The 24,590-nt window shown below is 40.6% G+C and overlaps 2 protein-coding genes across 3 annotated transcripts in view; both read left to right on the forward strand.

Moving 5' to 3' along the window:
• Positions 1–20,377, forward strand: part of LOC143358931 (metabotropic glycine receptor) — a 152,756-nt gene extending 132,379 nt beyond the window's left edge. Inside the window, exons 9-14 of the mRNA XM_076796469.1 lie at positions 984–1,122; positions 3,671–3,776; positions 5,249–5,410; positions 14,127–14,370; positions 14,680–18,258; positions 18,498–20,377. Of these exons, the coding sequence (XP_076652584.1) occupies positions 984–1,122; positions 3,671–3,776; positions 5,249–5,410; positions 14,127–14,370; positions 14,680–14,990 (962 nt within the window). The 3' untranslated portion in view covers positions 14,991–18,258; positions 18,498–20,377. The remainder of the gene's footprint in view (positions 1–983; positions 1,123–3,670; positions 3,777–5,248; positions 5,411–14,126; positions 14,371–14,679; positions 18,259–18,497) is intronic.
• The window catches only part of LOC143358944 (uncharacterized), a 321,603-nt gene that overhangs the window by 82,769 nt on the left and 214,244 nt on the right, over positions 1–24,590 (forward strand). The window lies entirely within an intron of this gene.

Raw genomic sequence — 24,590 nt, forward strand, 5'->3', positions numbered from 1 at the left:
GATCAGGGCAATGGCCATTTACCTTGGTTTTTATATATTTTATTTCGTCTGTGAGATGTACTTTTCAGAGTTCGTTTACTAAGGTTCTGGGAGTATTTCGTTGCTTGAAAGTTGTAACGTTTTTTCAATTAAATTTTTAATGCACCAGTTTCTCCTTAATTGAAACTGAGATGTTTGTGAGAGCTTATAGCAGTGGCCCTTTACCTTGGTTTTTATATTTTTTATTTAATTGGTGAAATGTACTTTTCAGAGTTAGAAGGATGAAGGATTTAGGAAGTAACATTTCATTGCTTTGAAAGTTGTAATATATTTTTTTATTTAAATTTTTGGCGGAACAGTTCGTCCCTAACTGAAGTTGTCATTTTTGTGAGGGCTCGGGGTAGTGGTCCTTTGCTTTCGTTTCTATGAATTTTATTTAATTCGCGGAGGTTTGTGTTTCATTGTTTTAAAAATGACGAAACAATTCTCGTTTCCTTTGACGTCCCCAGCAAGACGAACATTACAATGGTATTTTTAAAATGAGATTTCTGACGGGTAGTTTACTGTTAATTATAATTGCAATGTTTGTGTACTCTTAGACCGCTCTTTCTTTATTTGACATGTGCTTCAGTTGAGATAGTCTGGGAAAGAAATGTTTGTGTGGCATTTTATTCTTAGCTGAAATTGAAATTTCTGCCAGAGCTTTTTAATTCAGTTTGTAGGAATCTCTAAAAATAAAAATTTCCAGGACGTTCCATCGTTTTGAATGATCACGATAACATTACCTAAATAGAATTTCAGCAGAACAATTTATTCCTCAACAAACTTAAAATTTTTGTTAAAATGCAATTTTTTCATTTAGGTTGCAAAAGATGTCGAAAAATAATATTTCCCAAATGAAATTTCAGCGGAATAATTCTTCCCCAAAATACAATAACAATATTTGAACATTCATGGAGCGATATTTGACAACTGCTGAGAAAAATAATAAAAATCTGTTGCAGTGGAGGTGATGTTCCTAATCTGGGGCATCAGGCTGTGCATCGTGGTACGGAAAACCCCGTCGGAGTTCAACGAGAGCCGGTTCATCTCGATGGCCATCTACAACGAATTTCTACTCTCAGTCTTCCTCAACGTCTCAATGTAAGTTCTCTCCTTTCTAATTTCGTCCTCTTCCGGCGAAAACCCGGAAAATATATATCTCGAGCGAAACACAGTACTACCAACCGGTGTGTGTGTGTGTGTGTCACGGTAATTTCTTACGCAAGGCGAGAAGAAGGCCGCAAAATATTAAGCTCGCCCTTTGAACTGGGTGTGATACACGATTTCGTAATTCTTTCTCGTGTGCTGGTAATAAGAGCGCGCCGGAAAGGTGGAAACGTGCCGGTGGAATTTCAAAGCGTCGGATCCGCATGAAATTGCTGGCATTGACGTGCGCCCTCGAATGAAACTTTAAATTGGACGACTTTTATGTGCTGCAATGCTCCATGGTTTGCCTGACTGTATCCTGATCTATACTACATGCTCACTGCTCTTTGATTTCTACTGCTTGTTTCACTTCACATTGATCTCTGCTACTTATCTGGTTTACATTGATCTGTACTACTTGCCGGATCCTATATCAGTCTTTACTACTAGTCTCGCTATTTGTACTATTTGTACGATTTGTACTACTTATTTCACTCCCCATTGATCTGTGCTACTTGTTCGATTTACATTGATATGTACTGCTTGTAATGTCATACCTCCATCTGTACTCCTTGTCTGACCATACCTCGAGCTGTACTCCTTGTCTGGCCATACCTCGAGCTGTACCCCTTGTCTGACCATACCTCGAGCTGTACTCCTTGTCTGACCCTATCTCGAGCTGACTCCTTGTCCGACGACATCTCGAGCTGTACTACTTAACTCGCGGTACATTGGCATTAGCAATGTTTCTTGGGGCGTTTTTTGGACAATTTTGCGACCGGATACGGAATAGTCACGTAACCCACGAATGACAAAGGTGTGGTCCAGTACGGCCTGTTTCCCTGGGCGCACGTCGATAGTGACGCGCAAGCAACGTGTCCGCGGAACGTGTAACGTTGGCTGGATGCTACGAATCGTTAATTTTAATAATGTATCCCCGCTGATACTCGGCCACATTCCCCGCGAACTGGAGCAGAACACCGGAAGCTATTATGTCTCCGCACAAGTGCACATATTCCTGAATAAATGACGTCACCGACGGCCACAGCTTGTCGCCTCGAACTACTGTTCGAAATTACATCGAATTCAACGAAACGATCCTCCGTCACGGTTAAGGCTGCGCGTCGGCGTCGAACGATTAAAATTGGACGGTCCGCCGGATTTGATCGGCTAAATCGATTGTTTCTAATGCTGTTTCGAACTCTCGCTAACTCTACAATCCTCTGGAAATGACATTCGATTCCGAACCTCGAGGTATTTTGGCTCGATGTTGGAATAATAATGCGATCAAAGGTGTTATTCATGTTTCTGTAACTTTGCGGGAAAAAAGTCGGAAACGGGTTGTTAGAGAGCGCGAACCCTTTGCTATTGTCTCTGTAAATTGTTTTTCTTCTGGGCCCTTTTTGCGGTAGGCAGCGAACATTTTATACGAACAGTTCACAGCGAACTGTTTTATAAGTTTGTATATTTTTTCATTGTCTAGAATATGTTGCAGGGAAGCAATTCAAACGAGTCCAAACATATTCAAATCGCAACAAACATAGTCAAACATCTTCAAACGCATAGATTGACGATACAGACAATTCATTTGGAGAGTTGCACCGTCAACAGTAATTCGACCCAACGAATCCGAAAGTTTTCAAGCCACGTCGGTCCGAGGGGGAGCCCACAGCAAAACCGACGTGTCATTCGCGGCGGACTTAATCATGCGCATAATTATCCGTGAAAGTTGAGAGGCTGTTGGTGTTGTACGGTAAACCAGGGCTGAAAGCGTAGTCGGAGAAGAGCAAGTTGCGCCGGTACTAGGACCTCTTGCGAAAGAGAAAACTGAGTAGCGTAACTTCGGGGGTCTCCTCGGAAACTGGCGGAACTTTCGTACCAACCGCTACAAATCGCTCGGCGAACTACGGTCAATTGATTCTTGCCGCTGGCGACTGCTCGGCTTACGGCCACCGCGGCACGATTATATTGGGCAGCGTGTTCGCCTAACAAACTCAACACCTCGGTCACCGTTGCTTTCTCAACAAAACTTCTCCGACAAAAACTGTCCCTCTTGAACCAATAAACAATCCTACGGAAAAAAATTTCTTCTCGGAACTGTGGTCTCGGAAATATCGATGAAAATGTCTTCCTCCTGACAGGAAGCAGCGTTGATGTGACATTTGGTGTAAAACGACGAGGTAAAATCGTGGAATTTTTTGGCAAACGTCACGAATGCATAGTTCGTAAAACTGGACGGGTCCATGATTTGTTCGGCTGCGTTTAAAAAATTCATAGCCGCCCGAGTTTTCTGTGGTATCACGAGCAGCTTCGAGGGAGAAATATTCGCATAAGTCGATTCGTTTCCCCTGTCAGCCAGTGATAACACATCCTCTAGGGAGGGGTGGGGAGGACGGGTGAATACTGGGGAATGTGGTCAGACGTCGATGAGGGTTGGGGAATCTCCGATGGCGACGTCAACGGGAAACGGAACTCTCACCGGGTGCAATCTTTCTCGTTGCAGGTTGTTCTTGCAATCGCCGGCCAATCCGGATTTATTGTACGTGATATTTTTCTGTCACACCCAGCTTACAGTCACGCTGCTACTGTGCCTCATGTTCGGCAGCAAGGTAAGCCTGATACCGATCCCCTGTTCACCTGTTTCATGCTATACACGTCCGGCATTCGCTCTTTTCCGTGACAAAATATTGTAGAACTTCTGACAGGATTGAGATGGAGCGACGAAACTTCCTCCCAGCTGAAGCCGAAATGATGTAGAGCGAAGGAAAAATTGGGACAAAAATGATAAATGAACTTTCACCTTGAAAAATAATTATTAAACTTGACCTTCCTGAAATCAGCCTCGATTTGTCTTCGACTCGATCTAGATCAATTTTAGTAAACACTTTCAAGGTCGAATCTCATTCCCCATTATTTTTCGCATGTTCTGCGAGATTCTAGCTTTCGTTTAAAATTAGTTTCATCATTGTATCTTAATTCTGTGAAAAGTTGTGCGTTTTTCGTGAGAACAATGTCGCGAAAAGTTGCAAATTTCTTCGACAGACGGTTCGCGGACAGCGTGTTCCCCCGGCCGTTCGGAGTTTTATTTATTTATTTCCGCAACGTCCAATATTGATCATTGGGAACACCGGGCACGGGACCGTGAAAGTTGTAAACTAGTCGCGTGCGTACGGGAGATAATATATTTCGCTCGGCGCGGCGGGCTGCGCGAAAAACCGGGCTCTTTAAACTACATATTTCATCCGGAAGTAGTGGGGAACAGCGATCGGGGCAGAAATACTGACTCTGGGAACCTTGATGATATAGCTGGGGGTCTACAGGATGGCGCAGAATTGGCGTTCGAACGTTTATTGAATTTTATTGGCGTTTGAAATTGGTAGAATGTGTCGTTTGTTTTCGTTCTAACGATTCGAATAAAGAGAAATTGGTTTGATCGGTCGGACCAAAATAGCGAGGGAAAAAGTACAGTTTTTGGATTGGACAAAAATTGTTATAATCGATCGGACCTTCAGGATTGCGATAAAAAAACTTTCAATCGATTCGACAAATATTTTTTAACTAAAAAAAAAAAACAATTGAATTTTCTCGTCATTTGAAAATCAAGGGCAGTATATGTGGAATTAGTAGTTCAAGTGATCATCTTTGTTTATAAACTATCGCCTTTGAAATTTTATAATTGCCGTTTACTTTTATGAAAATGTTATATTTCTGCATTTTTATTATAAATTCGTACGAAATCGTCGTTCAGACTTGCCTATTGAATGTAAGACTACATGATGTTCCATAGTGGGGGAAGAAACTGTTACAAAAGGTCATTGCACTTTCGAATTTTTATTTCGTAAACTATCCGCCGGATCTGATTGATTCTTTTTTTATTACAATCTAGAAAGTCATATTATAGTGTACGAATTTTAATTCGACCATAACTCGCACACATCCCCTAGCAAAATAATCCCCGTTCACAAAACGCAACCCCCAAAGATAGAAATGCAGTTTTGCTCTTGAAATTGAATTTTCCAATGAAAAATAAATTCGAGAAAAAATCGTGTGACATGTATTGAAGCTTGCCTGTGAAATTTAGGCGTACGTGGTGTTCCGTAGCGGGGGCAAGGACGACGCGAAGCACTCTGGGGCCACAGGTAAATTTCTGGGGAAGAGCAGTCGGCCAGCGGGCACCAGCAACCAGACGAACTCGATCTCCCTTCAACAGGGAAACTTCACCGACGAGAGCGACGGAGCCACGGTAAGTGCACTCGAGAAACCACCCCCTGAAACCACCCCTATCCGTCCGCAACCCTCCGAAACAGCAGCGGTGACCTTTTTCCTATTCCCGTCGTGCCAGCCACTTCTCACCAAAAATATGTCTTTAATGGTATTCTCGCGTGATGTTTCATCAACCCGCGAGCCGAACTATGCCTCTCCCAACAATTTCGCTCGTTCCACATACCGGACATTTTTCCCGATCATTATTAAGTGATTAGGATAACGAGTCCTACACCCCCCATCCACCCCTTCTGCAACCCCTGCGATAAGCCCAGCAGTTTTGCATCGGGATTATAGTTGTGGACGTGGCGAGTAATCATTGTTATTAAATAACATGCAAATTTCGAATATAAATCACGAGGGAATGGTTTTGTCGATTATTCTAAAGAACACTGCGCGCTCATAAATAGATTTTATTGTGCAGTAAATGTCGTGGTAGAATTAATCTACGTTTATTTAAACGATTTCTTTTTATTGTTGTTTTATTATTGGTCCGTTAAAATGAAATGTTTCGAGCAGAAAATATTGCAGACATGTCATTCTACATTTATTCGAACATGCTCAAACCCATTGTTGCAAATCTGAATTTTTTGAAAATTCGTCTTATTCCTGAGAGGCAGTTTTTAAAGTCGAAGAAACGTGTTGGTGATTACTTTGAAACAAATGGCCTGAAGCTCGTGTGCATTTGACCATGCGATAAGGGTGCAATGGATCAACGTAAAATCAATGGTGTGTCTATCTGGCACACGAAACCCCATATGTTCAGCATCCCTCGTAACCATACAATCGTACGGCGATTAATAGATATCGGACCGGCGAGGCTATTGTACGAAAAGCCGATTAATAGGCTTCACACTCGGCTGCGTTAATTACGATATCGACATTGGAGAAGCCGATCTACCATTGCTCGGACGAAATCGAGGCTAACGTTCAGGCATCACGGTGCAGGATTGCGAACACACCTAATCAGCTAGCAATCTTAGCCTTCACGCGTTCTGATCCGTGATCTATAAATAATAGCTTGTGCACCGGTATGGTATTCGAATAATCGTGAGACCTGGATTACAACAGAAATACTAATTAAAATAAATATGCTCTACTATATTAGGAAAATTGATTGAAGCATTGAATATTTTTTTTTTTTTGGTAAAAATATACTGTGTCGAAAAATTGTTGAAAGTCAAGTTTCTTAAGAAATTTATACCTACTATATCATTCGAAAAATATAGTTGAGAATTTTGAATAAATTTTGAATATTTTTTGGGAAATTCCTCTTGTGTTTAATAAAAATTAGAATTTTATTTTTCCGTCTTCTTTCAATTACAATTGTGATGATTTTGACATTTTGTTATTTTTATTCTATTTTCATTAATAATATATACACGAAGGACCCATGTAAAATTAATAACAGATATTAGAAAATGTAAATATTTCTCTAACGAATATTTCTTAAATGTTCCAAAGTGGAGTCAAATGAACTAGAATTTAGGGAACTGTCAAAGCATGATTACCAATACACTGACGAAAGAGGCTCTTTAACGAAGTACTATCGGGACACAAAGGGTTATAAAAGGCTGCACAAAAATCCAGCAGACAGAATTTAATTTAACGAGACAATGGCGCCATAGAATCTTTTAATCCTGTAGGCGAATTGTTCGTAATTAACGATGGACCGATGTTTGTAAAAATTTGAATAAAACACGGAACTACGCGAATATCTCTATCTCTTTCCTGGTTATTACTGATCAATCAGTTCAAACAATAATAAATAAACACGTATAATTCCATTATTATATTCGCCAGAGGCAAATCGTTGCAATGACGGTATTTAATCAACGCATGTTAACTCAACGACTTGATGGCAGCAAAATTAACAGGACACCAATTGTACAACATTAGGGGGGGGGGGGTAAGCCTAGCATTGAATCAATCCATGACTGGCCTCGTTTCTCACAAAACTTAACCACGTGTGTCACGATGATGGTCGAAGGAGTCTGACCAAGATCTAGAACCCGCGTCGAAACTTTTCAGCTTCCATCAGTGATAGGGATTAGGGGATAGTTGAAGAGGATTGGGGAATCAGCTGATGAGATTGGAGGTCCTCGATCACATCTATTAGAAAGGTAGAGACGGGCTATCTGCCATAAGCCTACTTGGAAACAGTGTCATCTACGGGATGATCTAAGGATCTAGGTCAAAGGGTAATATATCGTCTGACAGCTCAAGGACTTTATTCTTTGATGCTCAACATCAGTATCATCTTCGTCATTCTGCAAATTGAATCCACCTTTCAGCCATACTCAGATCTGACTTAATCAGAGTTGAACCAACCTAACCTTGACTTGGTCGTGACTATACCTAACCTAGCTATATTTAGCTAGAGTTCAACCTGAATTAATTGTAGTTAATCATAGGTCAGATACTCAGGTTTACCTTAGTCATAGCCGTACCTAGCCTGATCATGCTCAGACCTAACATAGTCATGGTTGACCTTAATCTAGTCATGTTTAAGCCTAGCTATAGCCGTTTGTCGTGAAAAAAATGTGAAAATAGCACCAAATATGTTAATTAAAAATTGCATAGAGCCTCGTTAGTGCATTCAAGGGCCCATCAACAAAAATCGCCGATTATGTTTAAACGTTCTTCGGTGAGATAATTAACGTATAGTGGCGTACCGACGGCGCCCTCGAATCGATGACTACATTGTTAAAACTTCGGAATTTAATTATCATTCAGACCCCGGCTGAGTGACAGTAATAATGATTCGCGGCGTATGCGGCCCCGGCCGCCGATTGCACTCAATTATTGACGAAATTACCGCTTTGAGAATTATAAACGGCGATCCGATTATGCGAAATGTTTAAATCAGTTATGGACGTGGTGCTGCATTTAGAATTACGCGGGCATTCAACGAGTATGCCAACGGATATGCACTCGCGTGACGTATTCAAGGGAAACACGTCACTAATCATCCCGAAATCATTCGTTATATTCACTATACGCGCATCGATTCTTTCGCCGACGTGCCACCTCCCCCTGGACTTGGACTAATTGCCAATTACCCATTGTTTATTTCTCATTACAAATCAATAGCTATTGCCAGTCTCGCTCCTGATTATCTATTCTCCCTTCTTCGGTAATTATAAGCTGCTAATTAATATGTCGACAATAATTCGCTATCCTTGTTTTGTCATATTCATTTTATTTAATTTTATCAATTTATTTTTATTTACTGTAAGGGATTCGAGGGACTGCGGCCCATGAGGACCGCAGCTGAGTACCGTAGACCAGTCAGGGACGCAGTTTATGTTTATGGTGCGGACGTGACTTTAGGCTATTTTTGAGATTTAGCGGAACTTCCTGTTTTTCGGTAATTTACTAGAGATGTCGTATTTTAGCTAAAGGTCTCAATAGCCGTGACGTACCATAAAACATCTGCGAACCAAACGCGGACCGTTAAGGGTCCTACGTAGACGACGAAGAGGGTGCAATAGAAGTAGCCACTTACCCTTACCTCGCCGCCTTTTCGAGGGCGTATATGAGGCTCAAAGCCTCTCGCGATTGGTCTCCGAAAAAGCGACCGCCCACGTCGAAAAACGATATAACGAGGAGAAGAAGGAAGGATGCGGTTGTCGTACGAATAGCGCGAACGACTTAAGATACTTGTGAAATAAACATACTTTGTGCAAAACCTTGTTTAAGCTCATTTCGGCAGATCCTTACATTACTTATTTTAGTAATGTTGTCTAAAAATTTGATTAGAAAAATTGCTTTCATTTAACGAAAGGTTTCTTGCCAAGGTTCCTTTTGTCTAAAAATTTGATTAGAAAAATTTCTTTCATTTAACGCAAGGTTCCTCGCAGTAAAAATAAAACAACAATTTTGTTAATTATTCAGTGTACACGCGACTGCTTGTGTTTAAAAGTTTTCTGTACGAAATAAGTGAATAAAAATCGAAAGTCCGGTAGTAAAGTAGCTCGCGCTATTTACGGCGAATGCTATTGAATTCTTTTCGCCTCTCACTGAAGAGATCGGTAATTAAAAAAGCCCCCCGGGCCAGTTTACGGGTAGTTGGTTCGGGGTAACGTTGCCGAAGGCGTGCTGCAAGATCACGGAACTCACCATTAAAAATAATTGCTTAATTTCATTGGTCTTGTAAAGGGCAACCTTACAGGAAATCCGCTTAAGAAGCAAATCTCCCTAATGAAGTTTCCACGGGACGGTTACACGGTCTACGCAACTTATACCGATAAATCCACGGCGAATGCCATAAGCGTATTACCAGGTTAAATGTAGGTCGTGACATCTTATCGTATCGCGTGTCATCGTCGCAGCCAGCTGTCAACCGTGTCAAGGAAAAAATAATAGAAATATCTGTCACCATTCTCCTCGTTCGACACTGCCTCGAAAAATATGATCAATATCTGAATGACATATTTTTATTTTTTGAAAATTTACATAAATATGAATTAAACGTATAGACATTTGTTTAAGACGTCTGTACACTTGCTATCGTAAAAGACACATACGTACAGTCTCTTTCACACAATTTTTTTACCGCTTTATACGGCAGTTTACAGTACATTGTCATACAAATTCAGTCATAACTTTTCTGTTTACAATTATTTCTCCATGAAATTTTTACCGGGACATTCTTGACATTTTTCCGAATAAAACGATACCCAACACGATACCACTTCGTTTACATTTACTCGCGTAATCCACGATAAAGTGGAACCTCGATTATCCGAACTGTCGTCGAAGCTCTACGAAATTGTGGATTTACTCAGGCAAACGTAATGCAATCGAATCGTGCGTGGGCTCATTTTGAACACAAAAATGTCACGAATGATCTAGCAAGAGTTTCATGAAAGAATAACTGAAAACAAAAACGTTGTGAAGACTTTTATCAAGCACGATGCCCGGAAGTGTCCAGCACGATTCTTCAAACTGCTGCCACTTCTACAAACGCTTGAATTTCTTGAAAATTCTACTCTACGTTCTAGATAATACCTTCTACTTTGAGGAGAAAAAAGATTGTTCACCCCAGGCGTTTCAATTTTCGTCAGCAAACGGCGGGCATCCATTAATGTACCGATAGAAGGCTGTTTCGGAAACGGCGGACAACTCCGCCATTTTTTCACATTTCGTTCTGGAAAAAAATTGAGAATAATGGTAAGAGTGGTGACAATGTCACTGTAAAGCAATCAGAATTTTTCATGGAGTAATTAACCTGAAAAAAAAAATTCCGGAAGGCAACACGTGTTTGGATAGTCGAGGCACGCTCTTTATTCGCGTTTCCTTTGATCGATGCGCGGAACACTAGCCCGTAACACCGAAAGGGTATGAATCTTGCACAAAAGTGGGGAGTTCGTTCCATCAACCTGAGTTAGATGTCGCGTGTAAATTCCATTTACGAGGCCCCGAAGGGCCGAGCGCTAATCGTCATCAGTCAAATGTCAGAACAGACGCCTCTGCTCCGACCTCTTTTCTCTCTCTCTCTCTCTCTCTCTCTCACTCTCACTCTCTGTCGCTATTTTTCGTTTTTTTTTTTTTCGTCGCCGCAGTTCCAACGACCGTATCTTCGAGGTCGACGCAATTTTCCAGGCTTTTTGCGATTCGCTAGTAATCTTCGCCATCCTAAAAGCCCCGGCGGATGACATTTTTGCGCGCGGGCTTTTGTCGGGGTTAATGCAACCAGGCACTCTTCGCCAGCGGCAGCCCGAGTCGCCTAATCGTCCCGACGACGCGGATCGTTTGCGAATTCTAAATGGCAGATCACATTTGCACCTCGTTACACACGCGCGAATTTTTCACCTGGAACACCGCGTTCCGCGTTTGATCACGTGACTGCGTCGTGATTTTTTTTGTAAATTTTTGCATTATCATGCTTACGAACTATCCGGGACCAAAATGTCGCTCATACAGCGTACGGACATTGTACGGTGTTGTCCCGCTCCTAGAATGTGGAAAAGTATAACGAGAAAATGAAAGTGTAGCGTTTAGACAATACTAATTCGGTTATAACTTCTTGGTTTCGAATGATTTCCTAACGCAATTTTTACCAAAATATCCGTGACGCTTTTCTGAAGAAAATGATACCCCACACGGTACAATTTGGATCGTATTTAGCTGTGCAATCCACGGTTTAGTAGAACCTCGATTATTGGAACGCGAGTACAGCGATTTCTGTGTATATGTCGCAAACACCTGGATGATAAATGTGGCACTATCCCAACTACCGCGAGATATATCCCGTGAGGGTTCACGAAGCTCGAGAGGCCTCGGACGCCGAGGAGTGTAAACATAACACGGCTCGAGTATGTCTCCTGGACGATACATGACGCTAGACCCGTGTTGTTGACAAATATCGAGAATTCACGGTATTTGGTTAATACTATAGATAATGCACTCCGAATTAAACCGTGTTTGGGCTCATTCTGATCAGGAAAATGTCACAAACATGTTGATAAATAGTAAAATAATCCTAACAATAATTTTTTTTTTAAATCAAAGCACTTTCCAACGATTGTATTTATATTATCATTGCATCTACAGGGATAAATCTTTACTTACCTATACAATGAATCGCATTGTTGATAAGTCGCAAATAAGTTTCTGCAAAATCGTATTAAAATGGCTTCCATGCACAAAATTAATAATAATGAATAAATAATAGTTGCATCATGTTTTAATGAATTATGTAGCGTTTTAAAAAACGTATCGAATATAATATATCGTACTTGTGATTTTTGTATGTCTTGTCTTTTTTGAGATATCGACAAAAGTGTAGATCAACTCGAGATCATTTTATTATAGGTGGTTGAATTAGAATAAAAGTGATCAAAGCGAGTGTAGAGAATCGAAGTAATAATAGGTATCCAAAAGAGTTTAATCATTATCGAATTGTCAAAGTGGCATCGTTAAGACGAGTGAATGAGTGATTAACATTCGTTTTATGAAGACCTCGAGTCTGCCTTGTTCTAATTATACCCGCATACGTTGAGCGTAAAGTTCAACTGAATATAATTCGACCGGAAACGTTATTGCACAGGATTGAAATTGGCTGGTTCCGATGAGAACTGTCAAATTTAATATCTCCGTCGAATCATAAAATTAATCTAATTGAATAGACGTAGTATAATTTACCTAATGAAAATTCGAGCTAACTGGATCAAGCCATGTTGAATCTAACGGAACATTTTAATTAATTAGACCCAAAAGGCAGTAACATTCAATTTCTATTTTCAGAAAATTATATTTTTAGAAATTTAGAAAAATTGGTATGAAGTTCATGTTTTTGGTTAATAGTGAAAATATTGTTTTCCATGTTAAGAGTTAATTAAAAAAGAATAAATTTAGTAGAATTTTAAAGTTTCGAATCCAAGAAAACTTAATAGTTTCATTTATTAGAAATTTAGTTTTACATTTAAAATTTTGAATCCCGTTGAAATAATGTTTATAAGCCTCTAGTCTAGCAACAACGGAAAATATTACTGTACAATTTGAGAAGTACACAGTATAAATTTCGTTGCCCTAAGCTGGGTTAACTAGACTTCGCTATAATGTTTGTTCTTCAGAGCGCCGGAGCATGGTCTAGGTCAATTAGGTCGCGCGATACATGCTCGTACAGTAAGAACTTTGCTATATTCCGCGCAAATTAAATTTCGCTATACTTTAGTCGAGGCTTTGACGAACTCTAGATTAACTGGGACTCTAGCATGCTCGTGTCATTATACTCTTAGTAGGAGTTTAGAAAACTCGCCTTAATCCACCGTGTGTACCCAAAATCGCCTACAACTTTGCTGCATAACCTTCTTGCGCCATCTTGCTTCTTACAAACTATTCCAAAAATCAATTTGCCAATTTACAAATCTGCCTGAGTGATAATTATTAGTGATTGATGATTATTACCCCAATACCTTAAATCTCTTACAATTCTGCAAGATTTCTAGACACCATATTAATTTCTCAGAAATCATTCAAAAAATTGATTAAACAATTTATACATTTGTCCTGGTGATTTATGGTCCCACGGTTATGGTTTTGACCGATTTTCTGGGAACAACCGTGTTCGAGGGACTGTTCAGCGTGTACGCCACACGATCCCCTATATCTAACACTATTAATTGTGAGCTTTGCTTTCATCGAGCCAGCTAATATGGCGTTATCGAACTCTACAGGTCGACTGGGACGTTCCTCATCTCGGGCATTAGTATGTCCAGCGCTAAATCCTCGTTTCTCGCCACTCAATACTCCCATTGCATTCCTAGAATTGTATACGTAACTATAGGCTGCCATTGGATGTCAAGAATCCACTGCACCATGCAATGGCCTTGTCTTAGTAACTGCTACTCGAATCCTCTATTTTTAAACCACGTGGTTTCCAATCAGAATTAGTATTGAAAACTGAATCTTTTACACTGTCGAACATGCTCTCAAATTTTACTAAATGTAAGTTGTATTATATATACATTTTCTTTAAATATGGATTTTATTAAATATAGATTTTATCGAATGTCACTAAATATGAATTTCAATAAATGTCAATTTTATTACTTTTGAAGAAAGGATTGAATATAAGATACGTATGGAATTTTTTTTAATTTTTGAAAATTTAAATATAAAACAATAATAACAGTTTTTGTAATACGGAATCTACGACTCACCTTTTCTGTTTGTCTAAATTTTTCCAGGAAGAGTTCCGTCGATTTATCAACCAATTGGAGGTGCTCAAAGAGAAAAACATTCTCCTCGGCAACCATCACTTAGTAAACAAATTGGCCGCGATGTACGAGGCAGCTAACCGTGCAGAAACACAGGTGTCAACGATCCAGGCGATCTCCTCAAGTATGAGACTGAATGATCTAAACGGATCCACGGCGATCGCTGAGACGAACGTTGGTGGATCGTACCAGGTTGACAGTGGAAAGAAAAGTGGTGAGTCTGTATCCTAATTCGAACATTTGAATTTCCATAATTCTCTGCTGCATCGAGATACTTTCAACATTATTTTATTAGCATCAATGTTTACTATTCTAGCTGAGAAAATATCACAAGAATTGAAATTGTAATATTCTTTTGATCTCGACACAAATTAACATTGCAATATTTATTTTAGCCGAGTACAAATTGGGGTTGCAATATGTTTTTTACCTTTATACCAATTTATTTTTTGCGCCGAGTTAAAATTATAATTTTCTTTTTTTTTACCTAATTGAATTCCCAATTGTATGACCACCTGTCCAGGCACAGAAGCGAAAGAAGAGAAAAGGTGCCAGGCCTGTATAGAGAAGAACGGTATCAAGTCCAAGGACCCCAGTTCCTCGAAGGACAGCGAGGTCCTGGTCACAGTAGAATCCAAGAAGACTCCTCGAACGGCTGACGTGGCAGTGTCCACTTCCGGTCGACCAACCACCGAAGACATCGGCACAGAGACAAAGCCAGAAGAGAAAGAGCCGAGAGAAAAAACCAAAGGCAAGTCGGGCCACGCCAGGACGCGCGACATAGTGATCAATCTCGACGACAAGACCAGGTTCTCCGAAGAGGTCACAGTGTAGAAAATACCCTACGAACCTCGTCACTTCCTGTGAACCACCTTAGGCTACTCTAGTTCGTCGTTCCGAGTGGTCAGTGTTGGGTTTTCGTTGGTGTTGTTCGAAATGGTGTTCATCGAAGAGAAAAATGTAAGTTCCGTTGGAAAATAATTTTCCGATAGTTCCGAAAAGCTTGGGGAATCTGTGGACCATCGGGAAATTCCCCAGGACACGGCACCTCGCTTTTCCCGCCATCCGGAAAAACATGGCACTCCGGGAATTCGGAGTAAAAATCGAAATATGTAAGTACGGGGAGTTTCCTCGTTTCCTCGGGCAAACGAGGAAACTTGCAGCCGATATGCGAGAATGCACTTTATCCAGATGCATCCGATCCGTCCCAGATAGAAAAGTTCAGCACCTTTCCCCTACTTTTACCGATTTTTACGGGAACCTCTCGACTTCAGACCACTCTGAATAGGCCCGCGTAGCGTCCCCAACGTACCTATTCCACAATTACTGCACAACACTTGCATAATTCGAGGCCGAGACGTCGACCGAACGATTCTTCGCCCTAAATTACATCGAAAACGTCCCTTAAACCGTCTCTCTAGGATGCACCGTTCTCGAGTAAATCACGTTTGAAGCTTTCAATCACGTGGGCGCTCGCGGCCACGCCCCTTTCGACGCGCGCAGGTTAGTAGAATCTTCGATCTCGATTTTCTCAGCACAGGGGCGTCGTAGAAGGAAACGGTATTAAACGTTTTCGACTTTTGTTTGGTCGACGAATTCGATTCTGTCAACGTTTCTGGAGAAAAACGAAGAACGGTGTCGAATGTAATGCAGGAAGTTCGCTCAACGGAAGCAGCGCGACCGACCGTGGAATTTGAAATCCGTGGGGCGTTATTTATGTATACATAATTTCTATCTGGGACACATCCTGGACGCGCATGCACGGCCGCTCTCTCAGCTTCTGTAAATATCGCCCTAGCCGCTTATTCCAAGTCTTCTGCCGTACGCGTAAGTTGATTTGTAAATAATACAACGGCTCGCGAGTTATGCGACCGGATCGAAGCCGTTTCACCGAGTTCGAGCGTGTCTGAGGGGCAGGGGGAGGGCGGGGTGGGGAAAAGGTGAGCAGAGAGAAACTGCCCCTCCCACGCGCTCGTCATATCAGTCCAACTGTAAATACGTTGTACATAAACTACACGACGCGAGTTTGCCACTAGACTAACGATCGAGTTTCGTTGTTATGATCGTGCGTTAGGTTATCGCGTACGTCGTTAGGCTAACCGGGGAAGTGCGTTCGGTTGTTGCACGTGAAGTATGCGGTCCTTTTGAATTTTTTAAAAATCTATTTTCTTTCGCGGAAATTCTGGAGAATTTCGTACACTTTGATTTAAAAAAAAAGTCATAAATAAATTTATGTGGAGACTGCTGTCGGTAATTTAAAATCAAGCTGGATTGGAGACATCTGTTCTCATTTAAATGAAAACTAAATAAATTACATACATACGTAAATAAATTTTTTTTGAAAAATCACAACTATTTTATTGGATATGATGATGACTAGACTGCGGATCTTTATGCAAAATTTTTTACTTGAATTGCAACAAACTGGAGTGAAATAAAAATTGATTTTTTTTTCTGAAGATATCAATAGGATGAAAGTGATACAATAGTATTATTAAATTCTTCTAATTCCAATCTTCTTCTTTACTGTTTTGAATTATGCCTACTCATTTCTGTTATAAATGTATAGAAACCACAGTCTAATGATGACTTTCGAGCGTTCATACGAACTCTAGCATTCAACCGACGAAGTTTACTCTCGATTCAAACGAGGAGATAATGATTTCCGATGATTGACGATGACGCTCGAGCGTCCCCGGTCATGTGCAACAACCTAACAATGATCACGCGACAATGGAGACTCTTCGTCGCGCGGCGTTGATGAACGAATGATGATGACGCGGATATATTGACGGCCTGCGATGGGAACATCTATCGATCTGAAATTTATTCTTGGTTGTCGCGTCCAAAATGGCGGACGTTTTAATGACCACTGAGTTATTACATTGCGACGTTAATGAATACTGCGAATTTAGGTAAATGGGGAACGTTACATCAACTATCGATCAGTATCAATTACATAAAAAATAAATTTTACCCACAAGCATGAAAACATAAAATTCATATAATCAGTTTTTCAATGTACTTCATATATCAAAATAATTTACTGCTCGACGTGCAACAAATTAAGGATTCAAACGCACGCTGATGAAGCAGGATTGATTACAGCTTTACCGATGCACTACCTAAATAATTTGGTTTTCTATATAGTTTATTAAATCATAAAATAATTCAACTATTTTTTTTTTTAAATAATTCTCACGGATTTATGTAGCCACTCAAATTGTGTTTTAAAAACCATTCGTATAGAAGAAAAAATTATAGTGTGCTCAACAAAAATTATTAACTAATTAAGTAGAAAATTATTTAACTCGAATTTATTTTTTACAAATCGAGCACTGTTTAAAACTTTGTTGGCTTCATTATCTGAATGAAAAAAATTGTTGATGCAGGCGAAGTATTTCTTTTTTCAATCACCGGTGGAGTATAATAAAGATCGGATTGTCAGATCCATGATAGATCTCCCGATTTGTCGATCTGCCCCAGGTAATTCTGTTTCCCAAGTGGAACGGCAATTAATTACTTCGTCAATCATTTACCACCTGAGTCGCTTAACTGTTCCCCGGAACGGTAAACCTACCGGCCGACAAATTCCGCATGAAGATTAATTATCCTTCTAATTAAACGTTCTGGTTCACAAGCACCACTCCAAGGATCGATCAGTTTTTCCTATCTCCGACTGTTTGAATAATACCCTCGAAGGAAGGACACCAATTATACGAACGCGTGGTCCTCGATCTTCAGCTAACCCGCGCACGTTCTTCATCAACGCCAGCTCGAGACTTTACTTATTAAGTAAACATTTTAATTATGCATATCGGTCTTCGGGAGCCCGCGCTCTCTGGGAGAAGAGTAACTACGGACCTGACGACGTTGTTTCACCGGCTAAAAATTTTCGAAAACAGCACAGTCTGAAACGACCTGTATAATACTTAAAATGTACTCAAAATACATTTAAAGTACGTTTCCATTAATAGTTCATTGATAATTCTCCAAATCATCTAAATTGGCAATCAAAATCAGATCATTCTGAAACGACCTGTATAATGCTGAAATTATATTTAATCAGTATTCAAACAATTCTGTAAGAACGTTCGCATCAGTAACTTGTCCGCATTTTCTTTGATGTATATTCAAGTCGGAAAATTTTCCCAAATTATTTATCCAAAACGGGTCATTCTGGAACAGCCTGTACAATGCTTAGACTTTTCCTAGTCCAAATCCTCTCTAATAGCACACTCCCACCAAAGATCTAGTTATGCTTTCTGCAACCTCCACTTAAGCTAAACAATTTCCCAAATTATTTATCCACAACAGTTCACTCTGAAACGACCTGTAGAGTCAAACTCCCCACAAAATCGCTAACCAAAACCAGCCACGCTGCCTGATTCCTGCTCACCGCGTCTCTATCAAATTAGAATTCCTCTGTCACCTAATTTCCTCAACTAATCTGTTCAAGAGTCCTGAAACACCCTGTACAATCACAATTTCAAACCAGATAGGCCGACGACAATGAGACACGCGAGTTCCGGCTCTCGATCAAACGCGTAGCGTGCCGGCTCATGGCCCGTGGCGTCGAAACCCGATAATCGAATCGAATGCCGATGGCCGAGCAAAGGAGAGCTCAACTCTCGGAAAGGGAAGACGCCGGTTTCCGGCGGAATTGCCCCCGGTGTAGATAAACTCGTCGATACCGGTTAGGATCACGCAGCCGTTCTTCTCCCAGAGGACGGGGATGGATCGCGTTACCCCTATAATAACGGGAAACACCGTGTAGATGTAACGAGTACCAGCAATATTCGCTTTCTGAACGCGAAAGGGGGCGGGGCCGGAGCGGGGCCTGAGCGAGCGGGGCGGGGCCAGAACCGCGAGCGTTCGCGCGGGAAATTCGAATCGCCGCGCCGGCCTGCGCTCGTAATTAATCGAAGACGCGTTTCTCGCGGGCAATTCGCGTTTTAATTTGTTACATTCACTTGTCACGCCCTTCTAACACGAATATACAGCTGGTACAGGGCGCTTCAAAAATTGTACGCATCGAGAAAATTGAAATTTTTTTAATTCCTTTGATTTTAGAGATTAGATAGAGGTGATTGGAGGTTCTTCACTGAATTTTTGGAATGTTTGGAAAGCGAAACAATGAGGCTTGCCCGCGAGGGATGCTGGGAGAAGGAATTTTGTCGCAAATTCGTGCACTTTGCCAAACTTGAAGCTCGTTGAACAATGTTGAAAGGATCTTTACGAAACACGACTCATAGTGGTACCAAATCAGGTTTCAACAGTTCAGGAACGACGTAACTTCTTTGAAAATTCGAAAGACGTACTGTTAGGGTGTATAAATGTTGCTAAATCACGCTGGCGATCGTGGTTCAACTTGATGTAGGATATACAATTAAAAGAAATATAAACTTATAGTACTCGAGAGTGAACAATGTGGTACTAAATTGTTGTTATTGAGCTGGTACTTCTATTTTCAATTCTATCGAGTTATTTGATCACAAATGACAAAGTTATAAAAAACGATTCTCTCGTATTCTCTGTTGAATTTACACATTAGAAAATTGTCTAATTAAAAATGGTTAAAATCCAGTTAGAAATATTAAAATACTTTATTGCATTATCCAAGAAAGAGCAAGTTCAATTAAATTCGGTAAATTTTTGTTTCATTTTTTCTTTGTTCACGAATCACGGTACTTTGGACGCGATGAAAATTAATTTTTCTACGGTTCATTTCATTTGCCCCCGAATTATTATAATTGCGTTCGTTCCGTTTCTGTGTACCAATTAACCGCTTGAACTGCTGAAACATTATGAACCACTGTGCTCCATTGGAAAATTGCAGCCGGTGCATCGCGCGCAATAAGCGGAGGTTTGTTTTCCAGCAGACCCGGGATTTCATCGGATTTAATAAGAATTATCGATATTCGATAAGGAGGGGAATAATTTCGTTGAAAATCGATGCCGGCGGTTGCGTTTTCCGCGCCAGAATGTTGAAAAAACGGATGTTCGGAAGAGTGATTATTATCAGCGATTATTGGTCGTTCAGCGGTCGATCGGAGCTGCGTGTGAGTATATGTGTGCGTGTGTACACGTTGTTATTACTCGATCGATCGAGCCGAGTAACTGATCCTGAGTGTGTCGGTTCGATTTGAAACTGTAACCGAACACGACCGCCGGGCGAGCGTGTCATTAAATAAACAAATAAATAAACGGATGAAACTATCGAAACGTCATTGTGTCTCGTCTTGTCTTGTAACCGATCGTTTCTGTTGTTTCTTTTCATTTCATTTCGTTTGTTACAGACGCTGCGAGAGAAGACAGTTGGCTAGTAAGTTTTCCAGTACTTTATCTAGGGACTTATTTTTAGTGAGTATTCTTGATTTATTTATCGAATCCAACGGTATTTTGGTTGATGAGCTAATCATTGTATCTAGGAAATATTGCATATTATGTAGCTCTAGTAATTTTTTAATTTTAATTGGTATATTCATATAGTTACTTACTCATTTCACCAGAATCTTCGAATCTAGTAATTTTATCTAGGGATTTATTAATTTTGTCCATTGCGGTTCATCTAGTAACTCGTTAATGTCACCAGCATTTTAGTTAGTAATAATTTTATCTAGGGATTTATTCATTTTACGAATTCTATTTGGTCTAGTTATTTGTGGATTGTCGAATAACGAGCACTTCGTCTAGTTACTTATTAAATCCACTAGCACTCTACTCAGTGACTTATTACATTTAGAGTGCTTTTTCCAGTGAGTTAACTTGTAACTTACTGAATCTAGGAAGTTTAGTTTAGTTACTTATACAATTTAGAGACTATCTAGTGACTTTATCTAGAGACTCACCGTGTTCGCTAGTGTCTTATTTTGGTGACTCACTAAATCTAGGAAGTTTGGTCCAGTTACTCGTTAATTCGACTAGTTTTTTACCCAATGACACGATCACTAGATCTGGGGAATTTCATCTAGTAATTTACTAGATCCACTAGTACTCTCTCGAGTAACTTATTAATTTCATCCTACCTAGTGACTCACTATGTTCACTAGTGTTGCATTCAACGACTCGCCAAGTTCACGAAACTTCGTCTAGTGATTAGCGAAATTCCCTAGAATCCAGTGACTTGGGATTAACGAATTAAAACGGATCCAGAAAGTATTGGGACAGATATCCGAAAAATCATAAATATAAAAACCGTGATAATTTCGTCAGAAAAAAAGATACAACAACGAGCTCGGACTCATTTGGATGAGTTCACTTTTTTCTACCGCGTATACGAACATTTTATTGAATATTTTATTTGCACTTTACATCGCCCCAGTCGACGCGGCGCGGCAACACACACGACATGAATAAAAACCGGCATAAATTCAACAATACAATTAATTCGCGGGGTCGGTCGGCCGTGCATAAAGTTTCCATTTCGTTGTTCCCGTTGATAAATCGTGGGGGGGGGAGCATGGGTCACCGCTAAGAAATCAATTATTTCTGGCGACGCGCGGAACGCGCGACGGCGGCTATCATTAAATCATCGATTGTAAAACATCCTCATGCCGGCGCGGCGTGGTGACAACGGTCATTGAGTCGCGATACAAACACCGGGCCACGCCCGAGGAACACCGTCTCGTTTGCATAATCAATTTCAATGCCCGTAGAAACCGATCCGCGCCGCAAATAGAAGCCCGACCAGGCCCGATACGCCGCGTGTGCGCGCAAGAGAGAGAGAGAGAGAGAGAGAGAATTAATCAGTGTACTGTCCCCGACGGTGGTGACTCCAGGCCGCTAATTAACATCCGATTCGAAGCTTATCGGCGCCCTTTAGCAACATCGAGTTAATTACCGCGGCCAGGTGAAAGATTACACGTGGCCGGGAGAGCGCAGCTTCACGGCCCTGTAATACCATTGTTCGCCGACGCTACGCGTCCGACAGATTATGCTCTTTTCTGCGACCTCGTGCGAGATCGTGTGCGAAACTCGATCGAACACGCTTTATATTGAAACGTCTGTAGAAGTATTCAAAAATTTTTCTCCGGGCTGAAACCAACGTAGATTTGAAGATTGAAGTTTCCCCTTTCTAACGAGTCGTTAAAAATTGATGTACCATTTTTTTTGGTCGAGTTATTGAACATTGAATGGAAGGTGTATTGTCGCAGTTCTAAGTAGAACGAGCCAGTAATAGTCAGACACACTCTCGAAAATGAAAGCTTCGGGAAAAACGAACCCTACAACATTACACACTTGATTTCATACCGAAAACCAGCGTGTAGCAATTAAAAGCTGTGGTGACCTTTGTTTTCAGTAGAAATGCCCAATCATGGTCGGACAATGTGTATCCAATTCGAAAGCAATTTCCTTGAAAACGACCCCTTTTGCAGAAAACGTAATACCCACAGTGTTTACTCGATTTTATACCAAGATTGCCATTATATGGCAATTAAAACCAGTGATTGTACACCTTAGGTTACGTAAAAACGCCTAGCTATAGTCAGACAATTTTCTGGTGTCTCTCGTATTATATACAAATGCAATTTTCTCGAAAGCGAGACCTTTCGCAAAAAATCTCTCCACATAATCTTTCTGCACTTTTATAAAAAGAAAATGATCCTCTAAGTCGCAAAAGGTATCTTCGATCCAATGTGCTTTATGCAACATTTAATATAAATTTTATCAAAAACGAATCCTCCTGAGAAAAATCTTTTGTCCACATAATCAGATATTCAGTATAAGAGTTAATACCGAGCAGCAAAAACGACTGGTATAAAATATTATTTTTTAAAAGTTACAAAATTGTTGAACTATTTTCAAATTCAATAGTTCAACGATTGTAATCGTTAATGCACAATCAGTCGAACGAGTCTTTATATCTATCTTATTTTTACAATCAATTATTCAAAAGTGGACCGAATAATTTAATTTTTTTAAAAATTTATTATTAGATGGATTATTTTACTATGACTCAACGTATTTGTGCCATTTTTCCGATGAAAATGAGTCGAAGCAAATTTGGATTGTGTTGTCTGTTGTATTTGACTATCCTACTGATCGGTTCGGATAATAGAGGTTCTATACTTCTGCGGATTAAACGAATAAATGTCGTCCGTATTAGGTCGTGTTGGGTGTCGTTTTAACCAGAAAAATGTAAGCAATGTATCGGTAAAAGTTCCATAAAGAAATAATTAAAAATACAAAATTGACGTCACCAAATTCGTACTGTCAAGCTGATAAACTGGTGACAGAAATTCATTCTAGCCATTTTTAAAAGGCAGCCCATGCCAGTAACTGGTTCCCAGCACGTTCAGTGATTGAGGGTCGACGTTGGAAAGAAATTTCGACGTTTTGTCTAATTTGTCAGCCGAGGGCGTTCCGTTTTCTGACAATGGGATCGGAGGGATGCGACGGCCATCGGGGCGCGCTGTCAAATAATTCGTCCGCGGCGAATACACGTGGTACAGTGTTAATAATCCGCGGCACGGGTCCCAGTGATTTCGCCGATATTAATTATCACCGCGGCCCCGTCATTCGCACCGCATGCTCTAATTTTCTGCAGCGGACGGACGCGTTGCGAGGCCTGCGCCCGACAAATCCACCGACGACGCCGGATAGTATCGGCACCGGCTCCCCATAGCAATCATACGGGCGAGCCGGTTACATCGTCGCAGAATTCGAACTTTGTTCCACAACCGGCCCGCGGTCACTTTTGCCGTGGTCACGGCTCTCGGTTTCGGTAATTACGCAGGCGAAATTCGCGGTTCGAAAGACCTTCTGCTAATTCTTCATCCGAAAATCATTCGATGTTGTGCAGAGAAGATTTTCTGTGCGAGGCCTCGTTTCGGAGAAAATTTAGTTCAAAAACTCGAGACAGTGTTTTTAATTATTCCATTTTGGAACCTTTACCAGCACATCCGTGACATTTTTCTGATTAAAACGAGTCCAAACACGATACGATTAGGATCACATTTGCTCGTTTAATCCACGATTTAGTAGAACTTCTGTTATCCGAATAGTGTATAGTATAGTGTAGGTATAAGCAGTGTAAGTATTCCGATAGTAGAACGGATAATACAAACTGTACCGTGTTTGGGCTCGTTTCACTCAGAAAAACGTCGCGAATACGTTGGTGCATATTAGAATAATCTATCTAACAATACATTATTTTAAATAAATCGAATTGTTCGGTCTACTTCTGAAAAATTTTTGTAAAATGTGTATGAAGACTCTTTCGATAAACTGTACGGTCGCTAATGATGCGAATGGGAAGTAATCGGCATGTCACGGTTAAGTGTCGCTGGATGAGCCGTTTTATGGATCATTTAGGTGGACGGCTTTTGGTCTGTCGATCGTGGAACACTGTCGTGCCGGTTCCCTATTAACGTCCGCGGTAGGAAGCTTCGCTTTACGACCCGGAAGAGGATAAAGACGCTTTTAAACTCA

This window comes from Halictus rubicundus, chromosome 11 (assembly GCF_050948215.1).
Source record: "Halictus rubicundus isolate RS-2024b chromosome 11, iyHalRubi1_principal, whole genome shotgun sequence".
Classification (NCBI taxonomy): Eukaryota; Metazoa; Arthropoda; class Insecta; order Hymenoptera; family Halictidae; genus Halictus; species Halictus rubicundus.